This window comes from Andrographis paniculata, unplaced genomic scaffold (genome assembly GCF_009805555.1).
Source record: "Andrographis paniculata isolate CXL003 unplaced genomic scaffold, ASM980555v1 Contig79END, whole genome shotgun sequence".
Taxonomy (NCBI): domain Eukaryota; kingdom Viridiplantae; phylum Streptophyta; class Magnoliopsida; order Lamiales; family Acanthaceae; genus Andrographis; species Andrographis paniculata.
The window spans coordinates 3,043,103-3,060,857 of record NW_026137616.1 but is presented as its reverse complement, the minus strand read 5'-3'; the positions used below and the strand labels follow the sequence as shown (position 1 = coordinate 3,060,857).

At 31.8% G+C, this 17,755-nt stretch overlaps 3 protein-coding genes across 4 annotated transcripts; all 3 read right to left on the bottom strand.

Moving 5' to 3' along the window:
- Positions 1-758: 758 nt before the first annotated feature.
- Positions 759-6,092, bottom strand: LOC127240712 (uncharacterized). The gene is made up of 9 exons (XM_051259530.1): positions 5,685-6,092; positions 5,039-5,153; positions 4,817-4,920; positions 4,235-4,360; positions 4,036-4,156; positions 3,843-3,927; positions 2,128-2,241; positions 1,972-2,011; positions 759-1,358 (listed from the first exon to the last, which is right to left on the bottom strand). The coding sequence occupies exons 1-9, from the start codon at positions 5,862-5,864 to the stop codon at positions 1,206-1,208; spliced, it is 1,038 nt and encodes a 345-aa protein (XP_051115487.1). The 5' UTR covers positions 5,865-6,092; the 3' UTR covers positions 759-1,205.
- An 825-nt stretch (positions 6,093-6,917) lies between these two features.
- On the bottom strand, positions 6,918-11,118 carry LOC127240737 (uncharacterized). Its single transcript, XM_051259567.1, has 6 exons — positions 10,997-11,118; positions 10,262-10,581; positions 9,428-9,573; positions 9,033-9,309; positions 8,262-8,534; positions 6,918-7,671 (listed from the first exon to the last, which is right to left on the bottom strand). The coding sequence occupies exons 2-6, from the start codon at positions 10,568-10,570 to the stop codon at positions 7,189-7,191; spliced, it is 1,488 nt and encodes a 495-aa protein (XP_051115524.1). The 5' UTR covers positions 10,571-10,581; positions 10,997-11,118; the 3' UTR covers positions 6,918-7,188.
- Positions 11,119-12,351: 1,233 nt separating this feature from the next.
- On the bottom strand, positions 12,352-16,803 carry LOC127240084 (uncharacterized). 2 transcript variants are annotated; one of them, XM_051258534.1, is made up of 9 exons: positions 16,613-16,803; positions 16,060-16,190; positions 15,116-15,232; positions 14,794-15,033; positions 14,559-14,648; positions 13,814-13,911; positions 12,852-13,062; positions 12,605-12,709; positions 12,352-12,506 (listed from the first exon to the last, which is right to left on the bottom strand). In XM_051258534.1, exons 2-8 carry the CDS (start codon positions 16,145-16,147, stop codon positions 12,624-12,626), a joined length of 930 nt encoding a protein of 309 aa, XP_051114491.1. In that variant the 5' UTR covers positions 16,148-16,190; positions 16,613-16,803; the 3' UTR covers positions 12,352-12,506; positions 12,605-12,623. The 2 variants fall into 2 exon arrangements, with proteins under 2 accessions (XP_051114491.1, XP_051114492.1); XM_051258535.1 differs by having other exon boundaries at positions 14,794-15,030; positions 16,613-16,802.
- Positions 16,804-17,755: the final 952 nt, after the last annotated feature.

Genomic DNA, 17,755 nt, shown 5'->3' with positions numbered 1-17,755 from the left:
ACAAAAATTTAAATGATAGTATTAAGTGGAGTTAATTTGAGATAATTTAGAGATTAAATGACATAATTAGGACAAATATATATATATATTTATTATTTTTATTTAAATAATATAATGAGATGAAAGAAAATATATATTTATATATATAAAAGTGTAATTAATTATTTTTAAATTTAAATATTGCAGTGAAATTAAACAAATATATATTGTGATATACTTGAGATAGAGGGAGTACTTATTTTAATTTAATTTTCTAATAATTTCATAATTTAGTGTTTTTCTTAATGTTTTAAATTTTGATATTTTTGAAATAAAATTACTGTGTGATGTTAAATACTGAATAGTAAAAGTTCCGATTAAAAGCACATTTGTTTGGTTGTGTATTTATTTGAATTTAAATTAAATATGCCTTTCGCCAGCCTCTGATGTCTCATTTACCTTTTGCATCACTGTAACATTAAAAATATCATTTTATTAGTATCATAAGACACTTGAAATATTTTTGCAAATTTTTCTTATTTTTGTACTGCATTTTGATATAACAATTAATATTCAAATATCAACATGCGAAAAGGAAATAGAACCCTTATAACTAGATTGGAGGTAGTAATTTATAATACTCCTATAATATTATGTGAAAACAATAGTAATATTTTATTGGAAGCAATATCAAGTAAATAGTAGGAAAAGAAAAATAATTTCAAATAGAAACCAAAGAACAAAAAACTTCTATAGTATCATCTATTTAAGCCATCGCATCTAATACTTATTCTTCATTCAATACTTGTACGTTCCCCCAAAACAACACAAATCATCAAATCATATCTAAACTCAAAATGCCAAAAACATAATTTGATTCCAGTGGCATATATAAATAATACATACGAAATAAGCAATACCAAAAGTAAAATAAAATAAAACTATCAAAACCTTACCCAACCAAATAAATGTGTTCTAAAAAAAAAAAAAAAACAAACAAACAGCATAGAAGAAACATCTTCTTGCAAAACTTAAAGGGAGATAGATATATAGAGATAGATTATTAGCAGCAATTCATGTTATAGTTATAGTCAAGCATGAAACAGATAGAATTACATATATATATATATATATATATATGGTTCTATCAGATAAGTATAGATAGATATTTGATGGAGGATCGAGCTAAGTACCTCTTTCTTTTTTTTTACTTGCTCATCATGATCTTATCTTAACCACCATTTCTGAACAGCGGCAAGAGGACGGTTGAGGAATGGGGCGTACCTATAGATCAGTGGATTCACACTCTGTCCGATCTTAGTCCATGCACTTCGATGGTAACTAGCCGTAGCAGGAATGTGGTACATGAGCTTCAGCAGCTGCATCAAATCAAATCAACACATTTTATATATATATATATACACGATTGCTTGATTGTCATAGATTTTCATAGTGCAAAACCGAAATTGTAAATTGATAAAACAAACAAGAGATTAAGGTTGTTCTTTTGTAGATTTTAGCCCAGGTTTTTTATTATTCAAATTCTTTTTTTCCTCAAAAATATTAAATCAAACAATTACTTTTCCTTTTTTATATTATACTACAAATTTATTTTATATTCAAAATATCAAATCAACGGTATATTTATATCACATCATACAACTATTTAAATTCAACTTTTTACTATTAAAAAATCCAAATCCGAAAACCAAAACCCACAAACAAAAACACCCTAAAATATTCAACAACTCTGATGAGGTTTAAATACACAACTTTGTCAAAAACTGAATCATGCAATAGAGCCTATATCCTAATTCCCACCATCACCCTCTCGAAACAATGGAGTAAACAGAAAGTACATGGAAAAGATAAAAATTCAAAAATCCCAATAATTTTGTTGACAAGAAGGACAAGAACTTTTATAGCCACAGATAGAATATAGAAAGAAAGTTGAAAGTTAATATTCAGATTCTATACATATGTGACAATTACCTGCCAGTACATAAATGCTTGTATTATATTGCGCTGCCACCTGCAGATTAAGAAAAGAATAAATAAACAAATATAAATGATAAAAAATTCAGCCGGCATTGTTGAAATTGAAAGTTATTGGGACTGAGGATAAAAAGAGACGGGAGAGTTACTGACGAGAACAGAGAAATAATCAGAAGAAACCCGAGTCCAATCTCAGCTTGTGATGAGAGGATGCTGAGGGTACTTGTGTTCGATTCTACCCAAACACAGGCCTGTTCCAAGTACTTCCTGTAAACAATACAAGGAATCAACCCCAAGAACAGACAGAGAAGTGCACGATTCATCATAAAATGAAAAGATTTCATTAGCTATTTTAAGAAATGTTCGAACATGTCAGTGTGTTGCGTGATTTTGTGGATAACCACTACAAACTGATGACATGGCTAATGAAGAAGTTTTCATACAACTCTATAATGCGTTTGAAGCAAGAACACTTAAGGGTGTGTTTGTTTGGGGTTTGGATTTTGAGTTGGGATTTGAATAGTAAAAATTTTAAATTTGAATATAGTATGATGTAATATAAATAGGTGTTGATGTGATGTTTTGAATGTAAAATTGACTTTTAGTATAATATAAAAAATGAAAAATATGTGTTTGATTTGATTTTTCTTTGAAAAAAAAATTGGATGAATAGTGGATTTAAAATCCAATCCCCCAGACAAACACCCTAAAAGAATAACAGATGTGCATATTTCTTACTGCTACTAATATAAGCATGCAGTCACAGAAATTAAGAAAAAGATGATAGCATATTTAGGGATAGCAGCAGACTGAGTTTGACAAGGGACCTAACGCTCGTAAAATGATCTTGTTCAGCCCACCATGAACTAGACTAGAACTTATAGGTTGGACCCACTAACCCATTAACAACAATTTTTATGCATAGTATCGCCCAAGTTCTGTCGAAAAAATAATTTTTATCATCTTCACTACTGATTGCTTTGGTGAAGTGAATTGCAAACTCGAGAAAATTTTATGAATCAATATATTATTACTCCCTACGTCTAGGATAATTATGTCAATTTTCTTTTTTCTATTGTCACCTAAATTTATACATAATTTATTTATAATAAATAATTTACTTTAACAAATAATAATCAAAATTGTCAATATTTTTTCTACTTATCCAATTATTTTTCTTTAATAATATATTATAACACCCCTCATTTTAATTTTTACCTGTCCCACTTTTATATTAAGGGTGCGTTGATACAGAGAATAAAATTGCAAAGAAACTAATAAAATATGAACACTATCAAAAATGGAATTAGTCTAGAGAATGAATATTAATTATTCTGTTTGATAAAACAAAGAATTCAATTGGAGAGATATAACAAAAATCAATTATCATTTATTTATGCATATGATATATACACAAATTAATAATTTCAAATAATGATAATAAATCCATCATAAAATTCTACTATTTATACTGTGAACCCTCAAATCCTGGTGGATGGTGTGATGATAGCAACAAAGACGAGATTTGAGGGGAAAATAATAAAAATTAATTTTATACAAAATTTAAAAAATGAGAGAAATTGTAATTTTCTCCCATAAATTCAATCAACTCTTCTGTATATGAGAGAAAAATAAAAATAAACAATAGAAAATGAATTATTTCTCAAACTTCAATTGCCAGGAGCAAAAAACAAGGAAAATGAATTCATTTCCCTTTCTCTGTTACATTTCTTTGTACCAAACATCTCTTAAAATATTATTATAATTTAATCTTTGTGCCCAATGAAAGTGGCATATACTGTCTAGGCCAAACTGAAACACCTAGTTAGTAAGATACATATGTAAGTACTGCAAACATATATTCTTACCTGTACAACGTGGATCTGCTAAAATTACGTCTCAGGAACTTTGCCATGTGTTCAACGACTTGGCACAATATGGGAATCAAAGCAACTGAAAGTGTTGAATAAACAAAGTGTAAACATTTGAGGAACTTAGGAGAAGAACCACACAAAGTAATATGTACAAAATCAGCAAATTAAGGACTAGAGTCGAGCTTACATTTGAGACACAGGTGCGAAGTGATGAAAGTAAGGCAGTAGACGGAGTTTATAAAATCCTTGGTAACTACCACAGATTGGAACCATACTTGCAGAGCCTGCAAGTTCCATGCTCTAGGTTTCTGCATAAAACAATTGGTTCTATCAAGGAGAAGCTAATTAACACAGTGGAAAAATATACGAATGAAAGAGAGGCTTACCCCATATTGTGAATACAAAGAATAGAGGGAACAACATGCAGTCCCTAAAAAGGAAAGGCGATATGCCCGATTGGAGAGATTCCTTGGCACAAGTGGGAAGATTGCAAGAGTGGACACAACAAATACCTGCAAGAAAATTTATGAATAGAATCGAATGACTGAAGGAAACTATCTCATAGCCGGTAATGAACACGACAACTGTATACATTACCGAATTCTCCAACTAAAAGAAATCTTTTTAGGCATTATTTGCACTAATACTACATTCTAATTCTAGTTAAAATTGTAATAAGAATTTAAAACTACAGTAAGAAGTGAAAGTTAAACATTTATAAATATTAAGTCATAATTATATTTGGGTAATTAAAAAATATTTTGGCCCTTAATGTAAGAAATAACAATGGAAGATATTAATGAAGATACATTAGTTTAGTACAGTTATATTGTATCTATTTGGGAAATCCAAGAACATACCAAAAGCTTCTTCTTTAAAAATTACTTTTTCAAAAGTATAAATGAAATTTATCATGAGCACTTTAAACTCTGCAAACATGTCTTGGTTTGATATCTAAATTAACATACCCAAGCATTCACAGAAAATAGGATGGTGTTTTTATCCCAACGTAGAGACGTAGAATTGGGAGGTGGCGTGGTTGTGGATGTCCCGGATGTCCTAGTAGTAGACCCTACAATACAGATTTCCAAATATTCAGGTCAAGGCTGAGATACTTTAATACAATGAATTAAAGAGAAACATCCACTCTCGAACGGTTCACAGTAAAAACTACGGTCTTGACTCTGGACCTGAACTTCTTTGGCGAGTAGCTGAAGATGATGACTGTGGTTGTGTTGCTGATGCTCTCGCCGCTGGCTGCGATGAGCTGCTGGTAGAAATTGGCTCTACAATTAAATCAGGGTCCTGAGTAGAACAAATGACATACACATAAAAGTTAGCACACAAATTAGATCTAAAAGAGAACCAATATGACATTTTTCGATAATTGAACACCTCTAATACTTCAAACAACAGCAGAGAATATCACTAAAATGAGGGAACCATATTATTAAGCGATTAATGAATCAACTCATAAATCTCCACAATAGTAGCAAAGTCTTAGCCTCATTAGCTAGATTAGATCTTCACAAGGAAATCCATATCTAGACAATTCTGAATCAACATGAAGTACAGATTGCAGTTTAAACATTGTAACGAAATCTATTCTCGTAATTAGTCGTTCTTCACAAAATCAAGACTATTTGGATGCATCTCGAAAGCTTCAATCGACTGACCAGTGACCTAGGGTTCACCGAAATCAACATAAATTAATTTTTTTAAATTAAAATCTAAAGCCCAACAGAAACTCCGATGAGATTCGATCCTGGCTTCTTCAATCAAAACCTAATAGATTCGGAATTGGGGAAAAGTCGAACTGGAAAGCAGAGTGCATACTATGAAGCGCTGGTAGAACTTGCGCTTGAAGTGGTCGACGACGTCGCTGCGGGAAGACATGCTTGGCGGAATTAGGACATTTGACCAGTAATCCGCCCAGCGAGAGTCGTTCTCGTAATCGTATGCCGCCGCCGCAATCCGCTTCAACTTCTGCGGATCCTCTCCTTCTCCGCCGCTCATATTGGCTAGTGTAATTCACAGGCAATAGATCCGATGACAGTATTGTTGTGTGCAATTGAATTGATTCAACTCACCGCCTCGCAAGAAGATGGAGTCTGAAGTTGTGGATTTCAGTGTTGTCGTCTTGGTTTGGTTTGAGTTCAATGGTCCGTTCGTTCGTGAACTATAATATAGCGTGCGGTAGCGACATTTTCATTTTTAGGGTTCCCTCTCTAACTCTCTCTATATCTATTCTCTCTCTATATCTATTTTTATGCATGCTTCTATTGTGATATTTTTATCTAAGTTTTTTTTTTTTTTTTTCAAAAATATACATATTTACATGGGAGTAATTTTATTTGATATTTATTTATTCTTCCAATTTTATGATTTTACGTTTTTTTTATACCATTTTTAATATATATGATTTTTTTAAAAAAAATAATATTTAATAATTAAATATATTTTTTTATATTAGTGATATAATTTTTTATATTAAAATTTAAATAAAAACACTAAATAAATATATTATTAATATTAAATTTATTTAATTGAATTTTCAACAACAGTAGTATCCAACAATTATATGAATTATCCAACATTTATCTTTTACTTCATTTTAATTAACATAAAAAATATTCGTAAAAAAATTTGTACAATTAATATTATAAGATACTAATTTGCAATTTTTTCTTAATTTACCATAATAAAAAATCTCATCCAGTTGATCTTTTGAACCCAATTTATAACGAATTGCCCCACATATAGTTCTTCAAACCAGTTCTTTTAAACGAATACGTTTTGATATAATTAATATTAAAAATTAACATGAAAAAATAGATGTAATTCTTAAAATCAATCGAGAAAAATAAGTATATTTTTATAAAAAATACATAAATATTTGATACAGTAAGCTTTTACTAAAAATTTGTATTTAATACAACTTAAAAAAAAAGTGATCCCAATCAAAATTAATTCAATAAAAAAAATATATCATTATCTTTTTTTATCTCACCATTGAAATTTCAAAAGTATAATTAAATGTACATATTTTAAGTTAACAAATATTTTACATATTTTTACTAGAATACAAATATCTATACTATATTTTAATATACCATACCAATTTTTATTTAAATGCAATCTATAAAATCAACGTTTATCATTTCAAATACTTAGAAATCCAAAACATTCCTTCCCATAGCCATAAATAAAATTAGATCAAGAGTACTTCTTCTTCTTCTTCTTCTTCTTCTTTCATCGTCACTATGGCAGCCAAAGATGAATCTAAAACCTACCTGCAGCTCCATTTCCAGAAGCCTATGGCGCGAAGCAGATTCTACACTCAGAGCTTCACAAAAGCTTTGATGATTCCCATCATTTCCCCGCCGGGAAATCGTCCGAGCAGCCCTCTCGCCGCAGCCGTCTCATCGAACTCCGAGATGTTGTCGCCGGCATAAGCCCGCCGGCAACTTCCGCCGCCACCCTGTCGGCTCGGAGGATCGCACGCCAAATCCTCACCCGGTTCGACGGCCGGAAGCGGGAACGGGTCGAGGGAAGTTTCCATCACTCGGGATCCCCCGCCGGCGGCGCCCACGAAATCTTCGAGACGGCACAACGAAAACGGGACCGGTTCGAAGCTGTGGTCGCCATACTCGACGGGAGTCGAGTGATCGCCGGTGATGCATATGTAGTACCGATACGCTCCCCCCGACGCTTCCTCCGCCTGCCACAGCTGCTTCGCAAGCTGCCCGACGGCACGGTCGACGGCTTCGAGTCCTCGAACTTTGAATACGGTCGCTTTGTCGTGACCTGCATCGTCGATTGCCTGCAATTCCATTTCGATAATAATAACATTAGGGAGAAATCAGCATCAAAATTAGGGATGGACAAATTTACCGAACATACAGAAACACCAACTTATCGTACCGTATTATGTCGAAAATATAAAAAATTTTGGTATACCGAAGTTTTCGGTATAGTATCAGTATGAATTTTCGAAAAATTCGATATGATACCGTACCGATATTATTTTTATTAATAATTAAATTATTTAATAAAAATAATAATTATTAATTTATTTAAATCATAACAAAAAAATATGCAGACTATTGAAATTTATTTTTTTTTCATAATATTTTTGTGGTGGAAAATGATGACATTTATTAATTTTTTAAAATATTTTGAAATTTAAAATTATATTTTCAGTATAATTGGTATATACCGGTAATTTCGGTATGATACCAGTATATACCGAATTTTGGTATACCGAAACTTTCGATGCGGTACCGATATGTATTTTCGCTATACCGAAAAATTCGGTACATTATCGCTATTGATCGGTATTTTCGGTATGGTATGGTATGTCATCCCTAATCAAAATTAACCATACAATGAAGAGAATTTGAAAAAAGCAACCTTGATGTGAAGGAACCCGAAATCATATCCATCTGACCGGCCGGGCTTATGTTCATCTTCCCCAGGCACAAATACATTCGGGCATGGATTGTAAGGAGCCGAGAGTGCTTTGGCTATTGCCGTTGCTTTCGATGTCAACAGGGTTCGGTAGTCCCCAGTCGCCCCCGGAGCTTGCAGGATATCAATGCCGAGAGATAAACCCAATCCGGCAATGATTTTAGTAGGAGCAACCATACACGGCCATAGACCGTGTATCTCTTCAAAATGAGGAACCTAGAAAGCGACACGATCATTTTAATAAGAATTTCCCAGAAGTGTAAAATTTTATGAATAATAGATTTTGAGAAAGAATCTCCCAAACAAACACACCCTTAGAAGATTCTTCCCAAAATCTACTATTCATCAATTTTTTTCCAACTAAAAACATCAAATCAAAAACCTATTTTTTATATTATACTAAAAAAAAAAAAATTTACATTCCAATTCAGAAAATTTTTACTATTTACATTCCAATTCAAAATCTAAACCCCCAAACACACCCTAAAATGGACACTTCAGTTAAAAACTTAACATCCTTTGTATGTATCTCATGTTTAATCAATCCAAACTAGCATCGACAAAGGACAATTTTAATGGAACACATTGTGGATTCGAATATGGAACTTCACATGAAAGGGCTTCAATCGATAGAATAATCGCAAGATTTTTTATTTTTTATTATTTGGTTCAGAAAAATGAGGCAAGGAAAACACCTAAACATAAAAAGATTACCTCAATTCGAATGCCACAGCCTCGTAGAAGGACTACATTAGCAATATTCTTCCCCTCCGCGGCTCGTTTAGTGTTCAATGGATGCGCAACCAATATGCGAGATATCTCCTTTGATAACTCGTTGACAACTGCAGCTGTGTTCTCCGCTTCCTCGGAATCATCCAGTGGTTTAGCTTCTAATAACAGGCGATTATCCTTCAACGGGTCTGTTCCTGAAATGTTCCCACTTAATTTCGGGCCCTTAACAACCACGCCGCATCTATGCTCAGTTGCATATCTAAAAGAAACATGAATTCAACAGATGATTAGCTTGAACATTTGAAATTCAAACAAGATCACTAGAATTGACTCTCAAAAACAAATAAAATATATAAATTTTAAATGCCAATCCATACCTAACTCGAACTTCGTATTGAGGAAAATGAGGCAGCTTCAATCCATCCAATGCTGCACAAAGAACGGGCCCTTCTTCCTCAAAATGCCGATCAGCCCTCCTGCTGGTAACTACTCCACTTTCCTCATCAAGGGTTGCAAAGTTTGACTAAAACAGAGGTAAATGCCCATCAAGAATAAGATAAAATCATCAATGCATAACCATAAGCAATATTTCTTCTCGAATAAGAAAGAAAAAAGAAAAAAAAGAAATCCAATACAGGGTTTGATGTTAAGAAGCTAATTTCACATAAAGAATGGAAACAATTTATGAGATAGAGAAACCATGAAAAAAGTTCAAAGCCTAAACATTCTACACCAAAAAACAAAAAGATGAGAAAAAGCATAACCAAAACAGATAAATTTATCAATTGTATATTCCTAAATCCTAATAACCATGACCCCTCATGCTTGAGTAATTTCCTCTCCATCAGTTTCTTACAAAGATTTCGATATCAAATAAAGACGATCTAAGCCTTTTATTTGGGGAAAAACAAGGAAAGCATTTTTTTGAACTTCAAATTTACAATAACATTTTCCTTACCACATCTTAAAGTCGTATATAAAGCCATTTAATTCAAAGTTTCTCACAGCCCTCAATTCTCCAATCACCTCACAAAAGTTTAATTCGATGTTACTGCAAGATTGAGTTCTGCATAAAACTTATGACAAGAACTGTAAATGTGCCGCATAAATCACAGGAAGATTTGCACTCATAATCTTTCCTATACATCGATACAAACTACAAGCAAAATCCTGCAAACAATTTTTCTTTAAAAGTGAAAAAGGGGACATACTTTAAATGCAATATCTCCAGGAGACATTGCCAGCCCGGCGCCCATTGATTCAAACGCACCTCGCCCACGGTAATACACTCTCGGATCATAGCCTAATAGAGAAAGGTGTGCTGTGTCACTTCCACAAGCCAATCCCACTTCGACAGGGTCCATTAAGCCGTTGATTCCCGCAGAAGCAATGGCATCCATGTTTGGTATATTGGCAACTTGCAAAGGGGTTTTGTAACCAAACCTTGGCAGAGAAACATCTCCCAATCCATCAATTAGCACAAATGCCACCCTCCTCTTTGGATTCTCTGATTTAACCATTCTCTGATTATCTGCAAAATGAATAAATAATTCTTTGATTCAACTCTTTTCTAGTCACTTTGAAGACTTATTGTGTGTAAATTTTCTTATAAATTTACCCATATCCATTATAATTGCTATTTCAAAAATCAACAGCATACTGATACACATAAATTGAGAGATATGAGAGTTTCCAATTGAAATTGCATAAAAAAATTTTACCGCCAGGAGATTCAAAGCAAGAGAAACAAATTATTAAAAAAACAAAAACAGATGAAAAGAAAAATCAAATTCGGGGCAAACAAATTGAGCTGGACAATACTCTTTTGAAGCAGCATTACTCACTCACCAGAAGAAATATAATATCAAACAATCATATACAAAACATAAATATACAAGAAAGTGACATCAATCGCCATTATCAGAGCTATTGTTCAGCGACCATACCTGCCAACAAAATTAAACCCTAACAATATCTAGAAATTAAGATCGACAGGTTCTTGACATCGAGCGAGGGGAATTCTGGAGAATCTGAAAATTGGTTCTTTGGTTGCGTTAATCTCACAGGCGTTCTTTCCCAGATGCGACTTGCCCATCCGGTTCGGAAGCGCGGGTTCGAACCGGACGTTATGGTTCAAACCCATTCCGACGGTTCAGTTCGGTTTGTGTATTTTACGGTTTGCGGTTTAAACCAGCGGTTTAGCCCTTATTTATTTATTTTTTTAACCAGGGCGGCGACGGTGGAATGTTGCAGGCTGGCGGGACGGAAAGAATTGGGAAAGAAGAAAGATGGAGAAATACCTGAGCGCGGCGGCGATAATAGTATACTCCCGCACGCATTTAAAAAATAATAGTATTTGCTGTAAAAATAATAATACGATATAAAATAAGAATATTCGTGAAAAAAATAAGATATTTAATAAAATATTTATTTTATAATTTAATGTTCCTAAATATGTATACTTTTTAACTGAACCGAAAGAGTGAATATATAATTAAAATTATTATATATTAGCATTAAATTGTTATAAAAACAAAAATAATATCAATCTTAATAAAATAAATAATTATTTAAGATATAAAAATAATAATAATATAATATTATTTTAAAAATTAATATTATATTTATATTTAGTATAATATAAATGCAATAATCGGTATAAAATATTATTCAAATATAAAAATATTAAATATATGACAAAAATAAATGAATCCTTTGTTAAGGTATTTAGAGAGTATATTTTTATTTATAACAAATAATTTTTAGGTACTTATTTTTGTTATGGTTATTTATAAATTCTATTATTTGCTTTTACAAATATTTTCTAAATTCTAAATTATGTTTACTTGTGTAACTTTGAATTTATTTTTACTATTCCAATAAAAAAAATTTATTTTACATTCAAAACATTACGTCAATACATATTTATATCAAATAATTATTTCAATTCAAAATTCTACGGTTCAAAATCAAAATCCAAAATCTCACAAATAAGCACGCCTACGTGTTTCTAAATAAATGTATTTATGTATTAAAAAAATAATAATAATAATCCACCAGAGTATTTTTTCTTTCTCCAAAAAAATATACACTTTTACACACTATTTAATTTACCATTCAACATTATATTTTTTCCAAATTATCACAACTAAATTATACACTCAAAGCAATCTAACAAAAAGAAATTACCACTTCGTTAACTCATTTATATACTTTTCAAAATGCCTCTATTTTATATCACAATCAACCAATATACCACGGTTAAAACCAAAACATAATTTAAAAAAAAAAATAAAAATAATTAAAAAAATAAAAACAAAACTTCCATACAACACCAAAGAGTTACTACATAGCTGTCAAAAATTAAGTTGCAATTCTCATAGCTAAATACGAAAAATCAAGATCAAGTGTGTACCCATAGCAGCATCCATGGCGGCCGGTCGGCTGACCTCGACGCTGCGAAATAATTACATGAACAAATCAAACCATCAGAGCCAAAGCTGGAAAGATAAACACAAGATAGCATACATAGCAAAAGGTGCAATGTTAAGTACCAATGAATATCTCATCCCATCAATAGGGCCGGAATTTCCGCGCTGCTCTCAACTGCTGTATCCGCTTCTTGTCCTGCTCGAATTTGCTCTGCAGCATCATAATCTCTGCATCCGCAATATTTCTCAACAATTCATGTTTCAAGCTTTGAATTTAAGTGAAAAGAATGTCGAATAGAATATATAATAGTTAATTTGATTATGATTCTGTAGTGAACTAGAAACAATTTGGGTTTGAATTAGCACATACCGTTCATCTGTGCTTCCTTTTTCTGGAACCGGTAGAAATTTAAACCGACTTCTTTCTTTTTCTTTTTGGACATCTTGTCAAGAACGGCAGCTTGGGCGACGGAACCTACAGCGACTCCAGTTTCGGTATCAGTTGTCTTTTTCCGACCTTTGTGGTGTACTACCACTGTCCAGCCACCTTCTGCAACTTGGGCTTCTCTCTCAGCTCTTGCCTGTATCAACAGATTTACAATTAGATGAATACAGTCGAGTTTCGATAAATTTAATGAGGACTGGGATGTATAGCACTTGTACAAATATAGTCCCAAATACACTCAAACTCCAAATTTACAAAAAATTAGGGTAAATTATATAAACCCCATGTGTTTTAGTAAAAATACACAAAATACCTTGTGTTTTATTTATTACGTGTCCAAAACTGGTATTTAGTTTTAAATAAATACCTAAATTACGCAAGTTTTATAAATATAAAAAAAAAAAAAAACACACACAAAATATCTTAAATAATTTTTTTGCATTAAATAAATAAATAAATAATTTATTAATCGTTCATTTTATAATTTTTGGAGACAAATGGTTGTCTGATTTTTAAAAAAATTATAAAAATAAATTATTGATCAATTATTTATTTATTTATTTATTTATTTATTTTATTCAAAAAAAAATTATTTAAGATATTTTACGTTTTTTATTTATATAAAACTTACATAAATTAGGTCTTTATTTCAAACCAAACATCAGTTTTGGACAATGAGGGTGTTTCATGCAAATTTTCCATTAACACAAGGGGATTTCACGCAATAAATAAAACAAAGGGTATTTTGTGCATTTTTAGCACAAGACAAGGATATGTTATATAATTTACCCAGAAAAGTAATAGAAAGAGCATGAATTCAAAAGATTTAAATTAGAGATCATTAAAGATGATTTTAAAAAAGAAGAGATGTAGAACAAAAGTATTACCTTCGCTTCTTGTGCCTCATGGTTCATTATGAAATCATCGATCCTTTCTTGCAGAACCTTGAGACCAGGCCGACTCCGATGATATTGGGAAATCCATTCTAATCAAAGACAGGATTGACTTAGTATCATAAACCAAACAAAGAGCAACATTCTTCAACTCAGTCTAACACTGGAGTATGCATTTTATATTATCCGATAGCTAAACCGCCAACATGGTTCATTTTGGTAAGTTCAAAATTATAACGTTACCTAGATATTTTAATCATCCTTTGTTCCAGCTTACCAAAAGCAACCCCTGTTTTTCAATGTTTGTATACATCCTAATATCTTTTATTTTAAAAACATTACATCTATATACTTTTAACTTACCTGTCGTACCCACTATTAATATTTACTATTTCTTACATATGAAGATTTCAACAATTATATATGTTAATAATTACTACCATGCACCCAAATTCAAGTTCTAATATATTCATACTCACAAAAACACAATATCCAATTCCCTAAAGGCTAAAACTAACAATCAACCTTGAATTCAATGACATCAATCTTTCAAAAACTATATATTATCAGGTATATATCATTTTAATTTTCTTTTTTAAAAAACACAATATATTGCTATTAAATCATCAAAATCTAGGTACCACAATTTTCACCAAGGCTCAATCATTGTAAAATTGACATAGAAGATTTTTTTTTTTTAAAGCATCAGTAGTGTTGTTAATGGGTGTAAGTACCATACTTGTCATTCCTTTAGAATAATCTTCGTCCCCAGATGACATCTCGTAGCAATCATCTTCTACGTCTTCCCCTTTCTTCTCTGCCAAAGTACCTGATGATAACAAATTTGTCAATAACTAATGCTCTTCTTTATTTCCTAATTTTACTTTCAAAGCAATATATATATATATATATAGTAAATTGCAAAAGTTGAAAAGCTACAAAAAGTTCAATGAAGTTTGTACAACTATCAATACCATCTTGTGTTCCAGACACATCGTCATTTTCAGTGTCAATATTCTCTCTCTTCTTTTTCCTCGACTTCCGCAGTTTTTTTGCCTTGGGCTCACTTTCAAAACCTTCTTCATTTTCGTCTTCAGTAGAATGAGAATGGCTGATTTCCTCGGCTCTGGACATAGTTCTAGTATTCTTTCTTTTTTTATCTTTCATCCTCTTACTCTTGTTGCTTCCATCATTAACATCATGTGTTTCATCTGCTGATAACACAAAGACTAAGCTGAAGTTCATCCATCTAGAGTAATGTCAATTTTGAAATCTTTTGATATGCTAGTAGTGTACCTTTAACAATGGCAAAGTTTATGGCATTAGCTCTCTCGGAAGAATCCTCAGAATATTTATTCTTCTTTTTATTGCTTTTCTTCTTGACTTTCTCGTTAGTTTCATTAAAGTTTCCCTCTATGAAAAAAACAAAATTATCAGCATATAGATAAGTGGAAATTGTCACCAATCCAAAGAATACTAGTAATAAAACATAAACAGAAATGAATGAAGACCTCAAAAGGTCATCTACAAGACCTACAGTGCTAACAAATATAAAATTACTATATTAGTTAAAACCATGTGAACTAGAGCCACATCTTCGATAAACGGTTAAAGTAAAGGATATGTAAATATTTGAATAAATATATATGTACATCTATATGAATTAAGTTTCAACCATCCAGCATGATGGGCTGATAAACACCCAAAACAATTCCATCAATTATGTCCACACCTCTTAAATATTCAAAAAGATGCAGTGTCTTGAAGATATACAATATAACACATTAGCCTATGTTAGTTATCTGGATCACAGGATATCAAGATCATACTTGTTAAGTATATGTGGTTCGTATTGACATTATACTTTCTCAGTTAACACCTTTTCTTTTTAATAAATTAATCAGATAAGAATGATTCCACAGTTTTCCATCGAAATGAATTCCGATCAAAAGTTACCGATCGTAAAAACTAACAATAGACTAATAGAGTTTACATTCACTGCCGAAGCCGCTATGAAAAACTCTTTCACAATCTTTTTGGAGAAGCATGTTATTTGTTATAACAACTTTTACAAAAATTAACTAAGACTATTCAAGCCCTAGGATAAACTTAATCATATGCTATAATCCCCTCATGCAGCCACCCCCACCCAAGGAAAACAACAAACCGGATAAAATATATATTATATATTTAAATAACATTTGGGCAAAAACAAAAGGTAAAGAGTATAAAATAAATACCAATTGGAGAAAACCCTGTCTCCGAGTCATACTTCTTCCTTTCCTTCAAAGTTTTCTTCTTTTTCTTATGCAAATCATCTGCAGCCATAGCTAACTTCCAATCTCAACACAAATGTTGAAGTAAGAAGAACCTGTAGTGGAATAAATCAAATTAGCACATTGGAAGTTATCAAAATTAAAAATACAGAATTTGATGAATTCAGCTATACAACTAGTAAGGAAATTTAGGATAATACTTCATTATTAACAGAAATGACAATGAAATAAGCAATAAACACATAATCAAAATAACAAATGCTAAAGATTCACAATTTCTTCTCTCGCAAATCCTTGCTGTGATAAAAATTGGAACACATGGAAGGCAAGCTGCACCCTCCCCTTTCATTCCATTATTTGTCTATCCATTAAAATTACAGTAAACAATCAAATTGCACTGTCAACTTGTTGCAACAAGGAAGATTACATCAAATCAAAATTTCTCTGCATATTCTCCAAAGATTCCCAGCCCTACTAGTTACTACACTTTTATCCAATAGGACTAAACTAAACTTACAGCGATGAGAAGTAGAATGGCCGCCGGTTTTCCCTATCTACTTTTCTGTTACTACTACTATTTATTTTAAAATTTCCTTGTAGAAAGTCACTACGAGGAGAGGAAGGACGGCAGACAGAAGAAGATGAAGAGAAGAACCCGGCGGCGGGATGAAGTAGCGAAGAAAAGAAGGATGAGGGAAAAGAAGGGGCGGCTCGGTAGGTTTAGGCCATCTAGACTTGAACATTCAGTTCCGAACCGCCGGTTTACGAACCGGAGGCTACGGTTCAACCGAACCGTCGTCCGGTATTTATTTGTCAAACCGTGAACCGCTTTTACTGTTTGAACCGGCGGTTCGATAAGAAGGAGGAGGAAAGGAAAGAATTGGAGAAGAAGAAGAACCTGGTTCGGTCTGCGGCGGCGGCCACCGTGGAAAGTTTCCGGCGGGCGGCGGCGGCTGTGGGTGTGGGGGTGTGTATAATGTATTATTAGGGCAAAATTGTGGAGTAATATATTTTATAATAATATTTATAAATAATACTCATTTCATCTCGTCTCATATGATTTATCAACATTAAATATCTATTTAATTAATTAATATAAATTAATTTAATTATTTATTAAGTTTATTATTCTAAGTATTATTATATTGTAATATTCTAATCAATTACTCCCTTCTTCTCACTTACTATATTCATGTTATCGTTTTTTGTGTGATGTCACTCTTTTTTTAAAATAAAATAATAATTACTTATTTTAATTTCATTTTAATTTTTTTTTAAGTTTAATTAAACTAATTAGTTATCTTAATTTTAATTTATAATAATTTATATTATAAGTTAATTATTTTCATTAGTACATTTTTAATTATCTACTAATTATACATATCCTAACTTCTCGTGTTTACCGTGACTAAATTATAAGTTAATTATTTTCATTAATATATTTTTAATTATTTACTAATTATACATATCCTAAATTCTCATGTTTACAGTGACCAAGACATACAATATGGGACGGTGGGAGTATTATTTACATGATTTTTAAACTTAAACATAAACAAATAATAAACATATTGTTAAGAGAAAATAAAAAAGAAAACAAATAAAAAAACAAAAGGTTTTACGTAGTTCGATGACGGTGTGTCAACCTATGGACAGGAAT

Coding starts and splice junctions, on each gene's coding strand:
- LOC127240712 (XM_051259530.1), bottom strand. CDS start 5,864: ATGAGCGGCGGAGAAGGAGAGGATCCGCAGAAGTTGAAGCGGATTGCG. Junction 2,242..3,842: donor AGCAGATCCACGTTGTACAG/GTAAGAATATAT, acceptor TATTGTTTACAG/GAAGTACTTGGAACAGGCCT. Junction 2,012..2,127: donor CTGATTATTTCTCTGTTCTC/GTCAGTAACTCT, acceptor CTTAATCTGCAG/GTGGCAGCGCAATATAATAC.
- LOC127240737 (XM_051259567.1), bottom strand. CDS start 10,570: ATGGTTAAATCAGAGAATCCAAAGAGGAGGGTGGCATTTGTGCTAATT. Junction 9,574..10,261: donor CTGGAGATATTGCATTTAAA/GTATGTCCCCTT, acceptor CCTCTGTTTTAG/TCAAACTTTGCAACCCTTGA. Junction 7,672..8,261: donor TCGGGTTCCTTCACATCAAG/GTTGCTTTTTTC, acceptor ATGGAATTGCAG/GCAATCGACGATGCAGGTCA.
- LOC127240084 (XM_051258534.1), bottom strand. CDS start 16,147: ATGGCTGCAGATGATTTGCATAAGAAAAAGAAGAAAACTTTGAAGGAA. Junction 15,233..16,059: donor GACAGGGTTTTCTCCAATTG/GTATTTATTTTA, acceptor TTTTTTTCATAG/AGGGAAACTTTAATGAAACT. Junction 15,034..15,115: donor AAACTTTGCCATTGTTAAAG/GTACACTACTAG, acceptor TTGTGTTATCAG/CAGATGAAACACATGATGTT.